Here is a 16,320-nt window from a genome sequence, read left to right on the forward strand (position 1 = left end):
CACACACACACACACACACACACACACACACACACAGAATAGAAAACCAGCTATCCTCACAGTGGTCAAAACCCCTCCCTTAAATGAGATTCTGATTCAGATTTTATTCATGCAACGAATAAAACCTGAATCTTGTATAAGCCCTGCATGTGACTGTGACACCTCCTGAGAAGTTCTGCATACAGTACATGACCCCTGACCTCCTATATCCATGCACTCTTTACTCACAACCTCTCTCTCTCTTCCTCTCTCTCTCTGTCTCTATCTCCTTCTCTCTTTCTTTCTCTCTCTCTCTGTTCTTCGTCTCTCTAGCTCCCTTCATCTGTCTTTCCCCTGTCTGTGGGTAAACTCTGTCCTCCCCTCCCTCTCTGTCTCTCTCAGTGATATCATCTCGTCCTCGTCACCTCTCTCTAAAGAGGTTCTCTCTCTTCTCACGGTTGCCAGGTAACCTCCGGCATGTCTGGGCACGTAACGCGGAGGTGGGGGTTCACAGTTCGGGGGGGGGGGGGGGGGGGGGGGGTCTTCAGCAGGGGCTGGGAAGAAAGGGTTAACACCCCAGGACGAGAGAGAGATGAAGGAGGAGTGGACAACATATGGGTACAAGATGGGAAATGTAGTCCGTTGGTTGTAGTCCTACCTAGAACATGTTACTTCTGTTCCCTCAGTCCCGTCAACAAGGGCTGCATCCTAATAGTCTGGAGAGGTTTGCTTCCTCTCCTTTTAGCCTCCTTTCCTTTCCTTTCCTTTCCTTTCCTTTCCTCCTTCCTCTGGTCTGAACTGAGAGACGTGGACAGGGGACATCAGAGCCCAGGACAGGTGTTCACTGTGATGTCTTCATCTGCTGTGCTCAGTCCAGGTTCAGCGCCTTTAGACTATCGAGATGCACCCTAATATTACCCCCTGTGGAGATACTGACCCCAGGTTCCTCACCTGAAGACGATGTTGTCCTATCCTTCTTTATCTCTGCACAGACCAGGGGAGCACTAGGACCTGGGGTAGTAGCGAGCACCGCGGTAGAGACTAGTGAGTAGCCTAGCCCTATAGATCATCCAGAAACGCCATCTACCCTGACATTAGAGAGCGCCTTCTCCCCAACCTTCACTAGTACCTCACCCACTAACTTCATCAGGGCCCAGTTCCAAACCCAACCCTAGTCCCTAACCTCAATGCCACCTGCCAAGGGAGTCTGCCAAGGAGGGTTCGTTATTGGCCATCTGTTTGGCTGAGAACGTCGGCTATTTTTGTCAGTACACCTCCTCTTCTCTCTGATGGACAAGGGTAAGGGCTAGGTTTAAATTTGGAATTTGGCCCACCCCTACCACCACCCCCATCACCTGTTAAAGATGCTAACAGAATGCTAACGGCGCTAGCAGCAGCAGTACCGGACAGAACCGGAGATCCTCCTCCCCGGCGGTGACGCGTCTCTGGACCTCTGAGTGTCGTCCTACTGTAGACCCTCTAGACTAGCCTGGCATGTTGGACCCCTAAAAAAACCACCAACTCAAACCATGATCAAAGAACTAAGTTAGCTTAGGTAGCTGATCCATTTCACGTCCGACTGTGAGAACTAACCTAACCCACGTGTCCAGGTAAAACTGTCTCCTATGATTCGCTGAGGACCCCTACTGGACGACTGACCCCCTGTGGTAATATCTGGTATCGCGTGTGCTGTTGTGGAGTGAACTGAGTGACTGGCGGGTGTTTTGTGACGTGCCAGGGTGGCATGTCTCTCTCTCTCTGTGGAGCTGGCACATGCATGCCCAGTGCTGCTGGTGAACAAAGGAAACAAAGTGGATCCCATTCCGATTAGCCGGCAGTTGGCCACGCTGCCTCTCATTGGCTGATCGTCATGTGGTTCTTCCATCCAATTGGCCCGTGTTGGTGTGTTTGCCTTGCTTGACCGTGCACTCCGCCCTCAATACTCGACAGGCGCAGACAGACACACACACACACACACAAGAACACACACACTCACCGATGTTTGTCATGAATGCACCTGCATCGATGTATCTTTCTCAGAGTTTGATCACGTGAAAAATACATTTTTTGACCTTTGGTGTAGCTGAAGGCTCAGTCGCTCATACTTGCATTGTGTGTCGGGAACCTTGTAGTGCAGTTTGTGAATGGCGCCACCTAGTGGCAAAATAATAAAATGGTCGGATTCAGTTCAGTTTCTCTGTGTGTTGTCAGTCTGAAGCTCCTAGTGACATGGTCCTGACCTTCTCTAACAAAACTCTGAACATGAAGTGTGTGTGTGTGCGTGCGTGAGGTCATGTATTTTTTGTGAACGGGAAGAGTGTGTGTGTGTGTGTGTGTGCGTGTGTGCGTGTGTGTGTGTGAGAGAGAGAGAGAGAAAGAGGGCATGTGTTCTTGTGAATGGGAAGTGTGTGTGTTTGTGTGTGTGTGTGTGTGTGAGGGCATGTGTTTTTGTGAATGGGAAGAGTGTGTAAGGGGAGGTATTGTTGTGTGATTAGTCATGTGGGTGTGTGTATGGTCTTACATTTGGTTTCTCATTGTAAATTACATTTCCTCATTGCTCACTAACTGTATCTTTGGGTGTGTATGCGTGTGTGTGTGTGTGTGTGTGTGTGTGTGTGTGTGTGTGTGTGTATATATACTGTACGTGCGTGTATATACGTGTGTGTGTCTGTATATACATATGTGCGTGTGTATGTGTGTGTGTATATATTGTACGTGTGTGTGCGCGTGTGCGCGTGTGTGTGTGTGTGTGTGTGTGCGCGTGTGTATATGTGTGTGTGTATGTGTGTGTGTGTGTGTGTTTATATGTATGTATGTGTGTGTGTGTGCGTGTGCGCGCTCTAGAGTTCCGCTCCCCGTCTCACCTGAGCGGTCTGAACCGGACGGCGTCCCTCAGCGGCGCCGACCGCCAGGAGAGTCTGTCCATCGGCGGCAGCAACAGCCAGCTCAACAGCACTGGCCCCGCTCCCCAGCACGGCCCGCTCTGCACTGGCCCCGCCCCCCAGTACACGCCCGACTTCTACGTCCGCGCACTCACCGACCTACAGTACGTCAAGGTAGGCCCTGGGCCCAGGTCAGCAAGCCCATTCATTCACTCACATCAGTGTTTCATTAATTCATATCGCTGTTTCATTCATTCATATCGCTGTTTCGTTCATTCATAACGTTTCGTTCATTCGTATCGCTGTTTCATTCATTCATAACACTGTTTTGTTCATTCATATTTCTGTTTCGTTCATTCATATTTCTGTTTCGTTCATTGATAATGCTGTTTTGTTCATTCATATCGCAGTTTCATTAATTCTTAACACTTTTTTGCTCATTCATAACGTTTCATTCATTAATATCGCTGTTCCGTTCATTCATAACGCTGTTTCGTTCATAACACTGTTTCGTTCATTCATATCGCTGTTTCGTTCATTCATATCGCTGTTTTATTCATTCATAACGCTGTTTCGTTCATTCATATCGCTGTTTCATTCATTCATATCGCTGTTTCATTCATTCATAACGCTGTTTCGCTCATTCATATCGCTGTTTCTTTGTTCATGGTAGGATAGTGTTTTATTTAAGCAATAAACCACGAGAGGCCGTGTGTTATAGTGATTTTATAACAGCTAGGGGGCGTTGTTAGGCACGACGCGAAGCGGCAAACCCCCATAGCTGTTATAAAATCACTATAACACACGGCCTCGAGTGGTTTATTGCTTTTATACAACAGTTACTACAGCTATTAGTGTAAAATAAACACACAGCAATGTAAAATATTAACATTTATTCAAAACGAAGCATCATTCCCTCAATTCCGCTGAGCAAAATAGTTCCCCTAACAAATGGGTTGCCAAGCAACAACAACAACAACTACAATGCATTGGATCAAATGGGAGGCGCATTAATACTGAAAATGGAATGATATGCGGTCCCAGGTGTGTGTTACAAAGTATTTTAACACGGCTTCCAGCCAATCAGAATCAAGAACCAGAACTAACCGTTGTATAATATTTATTTAATAATTATTTTGACAGGCAGTCATTCTGAGACTAAGATCTCTTTACAAGTTGAACATTGTTAACTCCACCCCCTGCCCTTCTCCACAAACACACACACACACACACACACACACACAGATCACCAGGGCCCAGTACCAGAACGGTTTGATGGCGTCTCGTCTGGACAGCACCCCTCAGTCCCCTGAGAGTGGCCACACCCACCGCGCTGAGGACACAGACCCTGCCACCGCCACCCTTAACGAGGCCATGCCCACGCCAGAGAACGGCGCCGACGAAACCACCTCCCTCCTCAACGAGCAGAACTGCCTACCCCTGGCCACTCGCACCGCCAACCACCACAGCCAATCAGAGAGCAACATCTGACACACAGCCAAGCAGTTCATTCATAACACTTTCGTTCATAACGCTGTTTCGTTCATAACACTTTCGTTCATTCATATCGCATTTTCGTTCATAACACTGTTTCGTTCATTCATATCGCTGTTTCGTTCATAACACTGTTTCGTTCATTCATATCGCTGTTTCGTTCATTCATATCGCTGTTTTATTCATTAATAACGCTGTTTCGTTCATTCATATCGCTGTTTCATTCATTCATATCGCTGTTTCATTCATTCATAACGCTGTTTCGCTCATTCATATCGCTGTTTCTTTGTTCATGGTAGGATAGTGTTTTATTTAAGCAATCAACCACGAGAGGCCGTGTGTTATAGTGATTTTATAACAGCTAGGGGGCATTGTTAGGCACGACGCGAAGCGGCAAACGCCCATAGCTGTTATAAAATCACTATAACACACGGCCTCGAGTGGTTTATTGCTTTTATACAACAGTTACTACAGCTATAAGTGTAAAATAAACACACAGCAATGTAAAATATTAACATTTATTCAAAACGAAGCATCATTCCCTCAATTCCGCTGAGCAAAATAGTTCCCCTAACAAATGGGTTGCCAAGCAACAACAACAACTACAATGCATTGGATCAAATAGGAGGCGCATTAATACTGAAAATGGAATGATATGCGGTCCCAGGTGTGTGTAACAAAGTATTTTAACACGGCTTCCAGCCAATCAGAATCAAGAACCAGAACTAACCGCTGTATAATATTTATTTAATAATTATTTTGACAGGCAGTCATTCTGAGACTAAGATCTCTTTACAAGTTGAACATTGTTAACTCCACCCCCTCCCCTTCTCCACACACACACACACACACACACACACACACACAGATCACCAGGGCCCAGTACCAAAACGGTTTGATGGCGTCTCGTCTGGACAGCACCCCTCAGTCCCCTGAGAGTGGCCACACCCTCCGCGCTGAGGACACAGACCCTGCCGACGTCACCCTTAACGAGGCCACACCCACGCCAGAGAACGGCGCCGACGAAACCACCTCCCTCCTCAACGAGCAGAACTGCCTACCCCTGGCCACTCGCACCGCCAACCGCCACAGCCAATCAGAGAGCAACATCTGACACACAGCCAAGCAGAGAGCAGCATCTGAGCAGTACTGGGGGCCAAAGGGACAGAGGAGTAGCTGTGTGCGAGTGTGCGCATGAGTGTGTGTGTGTGTGTGTGTGTGTGTGTGTGTGAGTGTGAGTGTGAGTGTGTAAGTGTGTGTGTGGGCCCGCACCCACATCCTCCTTGCTCTCCTCCTGTCCCTACTGCAAAGCCAGTCGACTCAGGGAGCCTCCAGACACACAGCAGCAGCAACCACAATCACAACAACAACAACAACAGCCACAACAAGGACCCCAGCCCTTCATCCCAACACAGCTAAAGACAAAGAAAGACCAAACCATAGCATGTCAAAGTAATATATGTTATTATATGTACAACTATATCGAAAGAGATGAAAAAATACTATTTATTAATTCCATGAATGCTGAATACAATCACCTCTGTTGGTTTGCGACTAGGGGGTGTTTTTTTCTCATCAACATCTGGAGTGTACGTTTTCAAGATCCTTAAGATTCTTATGGTGAACTCCTGTTGAATGCAGCCAGTCTGGCGGTCGTTTGAGGAGTGCTGGTGGGCGACAGACGACTTTGCGCTGTGATCAAGACAATCAGTATGATCATGAATGTGTGGGAGATGTGTAGGGTACGTTACTACGGCGACGGTCCCAGTGGTCTCAACAGCCTTCCTTTGTATCCTTTCTTTTTTGTCCTTTCCTTGTTTCCTTTTCTCGTCTATCTACCTGGCATCCTATGGCTGCAGGCCTTTCCAGGCCTCCTAGGAGACAAGGAGAGGAGACAAGGAAAGGATGGTGTTTGGGGGTATTGGGGCTGAGCCTTAATAGGACTATACTGTATTAGCCCTGTCAGGTGGGTTGAGCTACGACCCCTGTGCCATGTGTGTGACCTCTGACCTGGAGCAGAAGCTTCCATACTAGATATGGGAACAGAAACCAATAGAGACTTTCATATACATTCACAATTGACTGTATTTAACTCAAGTTGTGTATATTTTGGGAGATTTTTTTTCCATCATTGTAAATTAATTGTTTTATATTGTTCTTTTTGTCATTTTAAAAGATTAACATGGTGGTTGGTCACACTTTCAAGTTTTTATATGCTATTTGCACAAGAGGGCATTGAAGAAACACAATGAAAGTATAAAATATGTCCGTACTTTAGTTTTGGAGAAGTAGGCGTGTTAAATTTATCGTCCCATTTTCAATTGGTTGTTCTTGTAGTACATCACATAACCACCCCCCTATACATTCATTTAGCTAGCTAGCTAGCTAATGTTGGCTAGCTAGCTAGTTTGCTTTCATAAGGTGACATTATCGATAATGCTAGCTAGTTTGCCTTCATAAGGACATTATAGTTGTGCTTTTATCTTAACTTGGCTGACTAGCCAGCAAGGATTATTATTAGATAAGTCAGCGTCATTGGGCAGGGGACAACTTTAGTGTACTTTCGAGTATAAATAAAGGTTGAATTATGCACGTGTTTTGTTGTGGCAAGTGTCACATTCAACCACCATGTTAATCTTTTAATGGCCCTCTTAAACGTGATATACTGTAGGCCTACAGAGAGAGACCTACCCAATGCAGAGAGATGTACCCAGTACCAAATAGATCTCTAGACGATCTGCTCCCAAATCGATATGAATATCGTCATGACGGCAGCACTCATCCAAACCCTAAACTGGTTTCTCTGTGCTGATTGGATGTGCCGAGACTCACCTGTGCTATGATTGGATGGACTGAGACTCACCTGTGCTATGATTGGGTGTGAATCTGATCATGGAACCAGAACTGGACTCTTGCCTTCCTGAGGGGGAATGATCACGCACTTTCTGCTATGACGTGTTTCTAAAAATGGGACACAATTTATTTACGAATCCAAAGAATCCGAAATGTTAGGGTTAGTTTATTTCTTTCTTTTTTGTTTTCAATTGGAATCTATGGTTAGTATTCTAGAACCAATGACTGTACAGTAGGTCAGTGACCTATGTTCAGACAGAGAACAAACACCTGCTAAACCAAACACTGAGGAGTTGTAGATAATCTTGTTACGGTAAGTAACGTTTAAGAGTGGCATGGGCTTGTGCAGAGCCTCCCTCTGCCTGGAGTCACACAGCTTATATCTTTGTTTCCTCGCCTGTCTCTGTGGTTTGTAGTGATGGATGCCACCTTGTCCTGGACTTTCCCAGATAGATACAGTATATATTTTAATAATCCCCGTGCGGGGAATTTAGCCCCGCTACCGTCATTATCAGGACCGGCTGTGTGACACACCGCACTTTAACCAGAAAGCATTTGGTATTCTAGACACAAATTGCCAATGTTGTCATCACTCTGTGGCAACGCTGTCGTTAACCGCTGTGATGGCCCGACCTTAACCTGACTCAGTGTGAGCATGCTGTTAGTCACCGGCAGCTCTACTGTAAACCTTCTGCCTTCACTCAACATCTAGGAGTCTATTATACTGTTATTTGTGTTATTTATTCCATTTCCTCATTCCTTAACACACACGCACACACACACTCCTGCCCCCCCCCCCCCCCCCACACACACACACACACAAAGAGTACAGGGTTAGAGTTCAGTATGAGATGAGTCTCTCCTCAGAACAGTCAGTAGTCGTGGTTAACAATCGTTATTTTCCATTTTTTATATTGCTTTTATTGACTGTTTTGGGAGCAGAGAAGATGGAGTTACTTCTGGAAAATCAGCTCTCCATTTTCTCTGGCATGCTTTAAATTAAAAAGGAAATAATGTGTACATACTGTTTTATAATTACTGTCTTAACAAGTTTTGAAGATGAAAGTTATTAATAAACTGGAGATATTTTTCTCTTCTAAATGTTTGGATTGATTGTTTGATAATGTTTTATTTTGGTCGTCAAACTCATGATATAACAGTAGCATTTACACTCCATCATCACACAATGCATCAATTAAAGAGGGAAAAAGAATAAAACAATAATAATAGCACATTCGACCAAAAAAGGTTTGTTAGAAATTGTTAGAAAAAAATAGAAGAAAAGAAAAACAAATGTAAGTTTCCAGAATGTACAAACAGAAAGAGTACGACAGAAATAAAGTACCTTTTGTATAGAATGCAAGTATAATTATATATACCCATATGTATATACACATACACACACACACGTATACATACATATACATACACATATATGCATACATATATATATATATATACATACATACATACACACACACATGCCTAAATACATACACATGTTATAATGACCATAGTCACTTATTTAATATATTACGTGCAATACAGAATACAGTTTTATAATATAATAATGAATAATTCCAGACACAATTAATACTATAATTACAATACATCATTCTACCTGTTTAACGTCTTATATTTAAACATTTTCTTGAACACATGGATTGAACTACACATTCTTAATTCCTTTTCACAGCAGTTCCACAATTGTACACCTTTCACAGGAATACAGTTTTGTTTGTTTTTTGTTCCTGCTCTTGGCTTTTTAAACAACCCGTGTTCCTGAGTTCATATACTCTCTTGGCTTTCGAACAGTTTCTGAATACAGTGTGGAAGGAGATCATGATGAGCTTTAAATAGAATCAATAAGATGTGAAGGTTGACTATATCCAAGAATTTTAGTGTATTTAAATTTATGAATTGGTTGGCTCACGGTACTCTGCTCTCTTAATTATACGAATTATTCTTTTTTGTAGAATAAAAATCGGATTTAAATGGGTTTTATATAAGTTTCCCCACACTTCCACACAGTATGACATGTATGGGACTATAAGAGAACAATACAGTAGGTATAGTGAGTTTTGGTTAAAAAATTCTTTAGATTTATAAATACGGCGATAGTTTTCGACATTTTCTTTTTGACGTGATATGTTGAGATTTCCAATTTAATTTGTGGTCATTAATACTAATAATAAAGCAATTTGTATTCAAACACTCTTTCAATAGTTACATTGTTTATCCTTATTGAGACTTCATTATTGATTTTTCAATTTCCAAATATTATAAGTTTGGTTTTACTTAAGTTCAAGGATAATTTATTTACATCAAACCACTTCTTCAGTGTGTTCAGCTCCCCTTCCACCATTCTCAGGAGCTGCTCCAATCCCTTCCATGGCAAAACAAACTGGTGTCATCAGCAAATAGGACATATTTCAAAAGATTAGATACATTAATAATGTAATTGATATGTAAAATAAAAAGCTTGGGTCCTAAGACAGATCCTTGAGGAACTCCACATTTTACTTTCAAGAATTCTGATTTAACATAATTTATTTGCACATATTGGTAACAGTCTTCAAGATAGCTTTTTAACCATAAATGAGCTGTCCCTCTGATTCCATAGCGTTCCAGATTCTTCATTAACAGTTCATGGTCTACAGTATCAAAGGCTTTTCTAAGATCTATGAACACACAAACTGTCAGTTGGTGTGGAAATCTGTTCTATTAAATTTACCACTGCCATTGAGGTGGACCTGCTTGTTCTGAAGCCATATTGTTGGTCGCACAATAAATTATGTTTCTCAATGAAATTATCAAGTCTGAGCACAAATAATTTGGATCTTGGAGAAATGTGGAAGCAGGGAAATGGGTCTGTAATTTGTAAATAGGTGACTATCTCCATTTTTATATTTTGGAATAACTTTTGCTGTTGCTCATCTTGTTGGGAAATATACCTGTTTATAAAGATTGGTTACAGATTAGTCAAAGGTTTCACAATACAATAGATATCTTTTACTAGGGACAAGTCTAGACCTTTTGTCCTGCTTTCCTTGAGGCCTGGGCTTCATTGTTCGTTTGAGTTTATTAAAGGTGGTGCGTTCCAGGTCTTAATGCCACAATTACATTTCTGAGTTCAACCATCAGTACAATGTGCGAAAAACATGAGATGGAAGTGCAACCTAATGCTGCAGCCCAACTCTGACTGCGAGTCAACATAATTACTTGTGATGGTTTGTTAAAACAAGGAGACAAACCCTAAGTTATGTTTCTTGACTCAACGAAGGAGGAAGTGAAATTCATAACAGACAATGGCTGAAATATGTGAATCTTTGTGTTTAACAAAGCCAGATGAGCACCCCAAAACAGGGTTACATCATATGACATCAATGGGAATTCCACTGCCAATCCAGTTGTGTGAGATCCATGCCAGCACCAGACCATGAAGGACGAAACCAGGACATTCTCAACTTCCCGTCCCCAAAACAGGAAACTGTATAAAAATATACTGCTGATGTCAGACGTGACAATACAATTTCTATGTACAACAATCATTCTTAGGATAACTCATGAATGTATATGTATACATAAGGTATATGTAACCCACCCCTGGGATTATTTATTATAGCTATGTACAAACACGCCCATGCCCCCAAATTTGTAATTTGTAAATTGAGTATTGGAGTTTATCTGTATTGAGCATAATTGATTGATTGATTGATTGAAATGTTTCAGTGCTCAAACATACAATATAATCTTGGAGCCAGCAGTAACATTTCACTGTAACTTTACATGTACATTACATGCATGTGACAAAGAAATCTTGAGCTATAAAGATTAAAGGATAGGTTCACTATTTTGGACTTTAGAGCCTATTGTCAGTCCTTCCCGACACATAGAGACAAGTAGAGACTTGATCACAGCTGAGCACAATTACCTCTCTACAACGTACTGCAGAGGTTTATAGTGCAAAAGGTATGAGGTAGTGCGGTCGTGAAATAGTTCTGTTTCAAATGGAACTTTTGTTTCAATCAGTTACGTATTGTGATACATTTCACAGGAAAACATATTGCGACCGGTAAGATTATTACACCCTGTGCTGCGCGTCTCAAGCACATCATACTTTTTCTAACATTTCACTGGCCCTGGTCCACTGGCCCTGACTTTCATTGTAGCCGGGTGCATGTGAGTGCATGCATGCAGAACTATAGCTCTCTCAATACTGAGGTGAACAGGGGAATGATAGTCTATACGTGTCAGGTTCATGTAAGACAGACTGAGAATAGGCCCTAAAGTCCAAAATACCTGTCCTTTAAGGTCTATCTAGTATAAGGTCCTGTTAAAATACAGGGCTTCCTTGAGAAAAAGCAACTAAATATGGTATTTATTACTATGCAGAGATGGAGTCAAGACACAGAACAGAACAGAGTCAGAGCAGTTAGAGCACAGCAGACCATAGTCAGAGTAAGACCAGACCAGAGTCGGTCCAGACCAAACCAGACCAGAGTCAGACCAGAACAGACCAGACCAGACCCAGACCAGACTAGACCAGACCAGACCAGACTAGACTAGACTAGACCAGACCAGACCCAGACCAGACCAGACCAGACCAGACCAGACCAGACCAGACCAGACCAGACCAGACCAGACAAGAAGCATTGTTACAACATATTTGTAATCATCTACTAAACACAAGTTTAAGAACTTTTTGTTTTATGTTTATGTTCTCAAATGAATTCGGAGGTATGATGTTGTTGACACTATTCATAGGTCTAAAACGAGTATCTGGATCTTCCTGATTCACTGGACAATGTATGGCCACATTCCCAGTTTGTCTGGCCCATCCAGCTGACAGGTGGAAATGTACCAGCAGTCAGTGTCATACTGGGTTTGACCCGGGGACATTGGGCAAGTTTCCCTGAGAAATTGCATGTCATGTCAACATAAATCAAGTCTGAACTAAGTCTAGACGGACCAATACCTCATTCCCTGTTTCATAACGAACCTTTCAACATCCCAATTCTTCCATATGTATGAAGTACTCTTCATATACAGTACTTACAGTAATACAGGTGGAATTCAACGGTTTGATCTAAAATGATAGTTCAGCCAGGTGTGACAGACAGACAGTCAGTCAGTCAAGTTGAAATACAGGGTAAAGAAGAACCATGTAGTCTCAGGATCCAATCTCATTCACCAGACTACCCTGACATTTGCACTGTCCTGTCTTGTTCCTGCATCCTGTCTATTGTTGTCTATTTATTGTACGAACCAACGGTCCAGAATAAATTCCTAGTATGTGTGAAAACCGACCTGGCTACGATAAATCTGATTCTGATTCAGAGTCAAGGAACAATATCTGAAAGACACAGGCTACTTCTTGCTTTTTTGTTAAACAAGAATAATAACATGAATAGCAACGCCTGGTTGTGTGTGCTATTTTGCATATTGAAATGTGATGGCCAAGGTTGCTACCAACACCAACTTTACCGAGGTTTTCCCGGCTTCACCGAGATTACCAACTAATTTTCACTGTTACCATTGTACCTAACTTTCAACATTAGCTGAGTCTCGCGTGAGAGCCCAGGACGTGGTGAAATATCAGACAAAGCCCATGTTACATCACTCTTCCTTATGCCGTATGCCTGGATATCTTCAAGTGGGAATTTGCCACATTTTAACACCCACTAAAATGTGGCCTAGCATAGCAGAAATGACAAGACAATGAAAGGATAGGACATACAAAACTTTCTTTTGATGAACTGTCCAGTATACTCTGCAGTTAGTATGATGTTTGACATCTATGGACAAGCTGAGAGTTGAAGAATGAGTGATTGTAATTTGAATAACACATACATACATGTTATGACACATGTACAGTACATGCAACAGTATAATGTAGCCGACTGTATATCTGGAGTAAAAGATTACCTTTTTTGTAATTCCCCCTCTGGGATCAATAAAGGGCCTATGTATATATACAGTACCCAATACGTACATACCTACTGTACCTAACATATGGACATACAGTACCTAATACGTACAAACCTACCTAACCTATGGCCAGCTGTACACAATCTGTACACAATGTCATTATAGTCACAAAGCATATAAAAACATTATTATTTTGTCTGTTCAACATTCAAAGAAAGGGGGCAGGGGTAACTTATACACTAATCTGTCTTGTCAACATACATAGTTTTCAAAACAGAGAAGACTAGGTGTGTGTTATAGTCAAATAATAGGTATCCCCGCTGTCCTCATGTGATTCTACAGAATTTCATCATCAAAACCGCTTTCATCATCAAAATCTCTGGTATCTCCAACTGTAAAACAGAACCGTCCCCTTCCTGTGTAAGGGAAATCCCTTGTGAGCGAGGTATAAAAACACCCAGAGTCACAACATGTAGTCAGAAAACAAGTGTTTCAACGACAAAGACCAAGACAAAGCAGCAGCGTTTGAAAGACGTACTACCTTTAAATAACATCTCTCACAGGTAAATATCCTCTATATTCTATGTGTTATCAGTGCACCTGTTCTTCTATTCTTCATGTAAACAATATTAGAGAATGGCCTTCATACGATTGAGCTCTCTGAAGTGCAGGTATCTATCTATTATGGATAATTTCAGTACACTACTGTCAGTTTTGTAAACAAAAGTGATTCTTCTTAATGCTGCAGATCGAACCACATATACAACATGGAGCAGTATTTGATGATGGTGAGTACCCCACCTGGTCCAACAAGGACCCTCCCACCACCACGGGAAACACATTGAATATGTGTTCACTATAACATTAAATGAACGTCTCCTCCCAACCTTGTTTGTAGAATGCCTCAGAGAGCCACAGCTGGAGCTCCAAGATGCCCCAGGGCCTGGAGCTGGAGATCAGCCACCACCCCCCCACCATGCGCAGGGTGGCCAACCTCATCATCGCCCTGGAGCGGCTGCAGCAACACGAGGCACCCATGAGCTCCGAGTTCAGAGATGAGGACCTGCTGAGCTTCATGCTGGAGAGCGTGTTGGAAGGTATGCATCTGGAGATCTCAGAGACTAGCTTACACTCGAAGGAGAAATTACATCTCTTCTCGAGGTCTACTCATATTGTTAGCGATGGACAGGTGCTACACAACTTTTTCGGGGAAACTGACGCTTATATGGATGTGAAAAGGTGCAACTATTGGGGCAGTTTTGAGAGAATTAAGTAGCATGTTCATAATGTGTCTGTAACGCTTTATAATTACTATCCTTGCATACAGCCTGCATAAACCATTTGCAGATAATTGACTACCTATTAATAATTGGTTTGCTAACAGTTATAAATTATCAATAATTAGTGCATATGAACACAGAACCACTGTAGGAGGGTGATCCAACAGCTGGGTCTACAGGGATATTCCCTTCATCAGGTTCAGTCCTTATTCAGTGGTTCTGTGTATATATTTACTGATCATTCACTGACATCCTCTGCTGCCGAGTGCTAGTGATAAAGTAAAGTGAAGTAGTTGCTCTTAATTGACCTTTGATGCAAATTAAGTAAGCAGGACTCCTGTGAAAAAGAGAGATCTGTCATAAAGGGACTCAGAGCCCATATTAACATTAAATTAAAATAAATAAAATTAACATCTGCCAACAAGACGCCTCAGGGAATGTTTGCAGTCACACTGAACTAAACCAAACTCTCTCTCTCCCCCTTGTCAGAACAACTGGTGTTCCAGAGCGACGCGGCGGCCCCCAGGGAGACCTTCACCAAGAGCAAAGAGTTCGAGTGCAGCATCAGCGACCGCGAGAAGAGGGTGTGGGTGCTGAGGGACATGGAGCTGCAGGCCGTCATGCTGCAGGGGGTCAACGTCAACCGCAAAGGTAGCTACCTCCTCTCAGCGTCCCCCCTCTTGGGTCATATGACCACTCAGTCATCATTGTTACTGGGGTAGTTCGCCCAGCCAAAACAATGCAATACTGTATTTCGATCATGTTTTCCTCTGGCTTCCTCCTCAGTTCATCTGAACCTGTCGACGTACCGCAACCCCGCCACCATCACTCAGGTGGGGGCCAAGCCTGTGACTCTGAGCATCAAGTCGACCAACCTCTTCCTGTGCTGCTCCAAGACCACTGGAGGAGACCCCACTCTAGCGATAGAGGTAGAGACTGAGAGCACTACTACTCAACATTATTCCTCACTACTAAGTTTTATAGAAAACTACTAAGTTGGAATATGGGAGCAGGTCCTACATTTCTCTGCGCCATACACTTCCATCATCATCATCTTCATCTTCATCATCATCATCTTCATCATCATCACCATCATCATCTTCATTATTGTCATCATCATCATTTCCAGACAACTTGAACTGTATTGACCTTTGACCTTGTTCGCCTAGGGCATCACGGACGAGAAGAAGAGAGAGCTGCAGACTATCACCCCCAACAGCGAGGACGAGCGGTTCCTCTTCTACCGCCGCGACACCGGCATGGACGTCAGCACGCTCATGTCCGCCAGCAACGCAGGCTGGTTCATCAGCACGGCCCAGAGAAAGAACGCAGAGGCGGTGCAGATGTGCCAGCAAGGAGCAGCCGACCGGTACACCACGTTCACCGTCCACGGCTAGAGATGACAGCCGTGACCGCCTAAGCCGCCACTGTGCTGGCCGTCACGGTGGTTTGCAGTTATACAACAGTAAATTTCTTGAAGTTCGTAGAGATTATGTATGTACTGAGTACAAATTAGCATTGGGTGTATTGATTTATAGTCAAAGTTCCCCACAGGATGGCGCCATTGAGTGTTAATTCTTTTGGAGAGCACCCTTGCTTGGTATCTATAGATGTCTCTGTTATTTACAGTACAGTATTTAATATGGTTCTGAATGAAATGTTGCTGATTGCTTTTATGATCATGATCTAGTACTAATATTTATTAATTTATTTATTTTAATGTATTAACTATGTATGAATGTAGGCTATTTATTTGTTCATAAACTGCTACATTTGCACTTGATATTTATTATTTTTTTAAAGCCTATATTTGGAATGTAGGCTATGTTGAACTTTCCTTTTAATGAAATAAAATTGTCTATGGAAAATCTACAGACTTTCATTGATATTCATTGAAGATA

General features: G+C 42.7%; 2 protein-coding genes across 3 annotated transcripts in view; both read left to right on the forward strand.

The window, feature by feature from the left end:
- Window positions 1-7,902, forward strand: part of LOC311310791 (metal transporter CNNM4-like) — a gene marked incomplete at both ends in the record, with an annotated part of 40,541 nt that extends 32,639 nt beyond the window's left edge. Inside the window, 2 exons of one of the 2 annotated variants that reach the window (XM_084440356.1) lie at window positions 2,824-3,035; window positions 5,224-7,902. In XM_084440356.1, coding sequence (XP_084296482.1) covers window positions 2,824-3,035; window positions 5,224-5,469 — 458 coding nt within the window. Of the gene's footprint in view, window positions 1-2,823; window positions 3,036-4,106; window positions 4,353-5,223 lie in introns of those variants that run through there. The other variant, XM_084440355.1, reaches the window with a different exon arrangement.
- A 6,004-nt stretch (window positions 7,903-13,906) lies between these two features.
- Window positions 13,907-15,816, forward strand: il1b (interleukin 1, beta; the record flags this gene model as incomplete). Its single annotated transcript, XM_084439687.1, has 5 exons — window positions 13,907-13,927; window positions 14,038-14,236; window positions 14,909-15,070; window positions 15,206-15,348; window positions 15,589-15,816. The coding sequence occupies 5 exons, from the start codon at window positions 13,907-13,909 to the stop codon at window positions 15,814-15,816; spliced, it is 753 nt and encodes a 250-aa protein (XP_084295813.1).
- Between the last annotated feature and the right edge of the window lie 504 nt (window positions 15,817-16,320).

This window comes from Borostomias antarcticus, assembly GCF_949987555.1.
Source record: "Borostomias antarcticus genome assembly, chromosome: 6".
NCBI classification, from domain to species: domain Eukaryota; kingdom Metazoa; phylum Chordata; class Actinopteri; order Stomiiformes; family Stomiidae; genus Borostomias; species Borostomias antarcticus.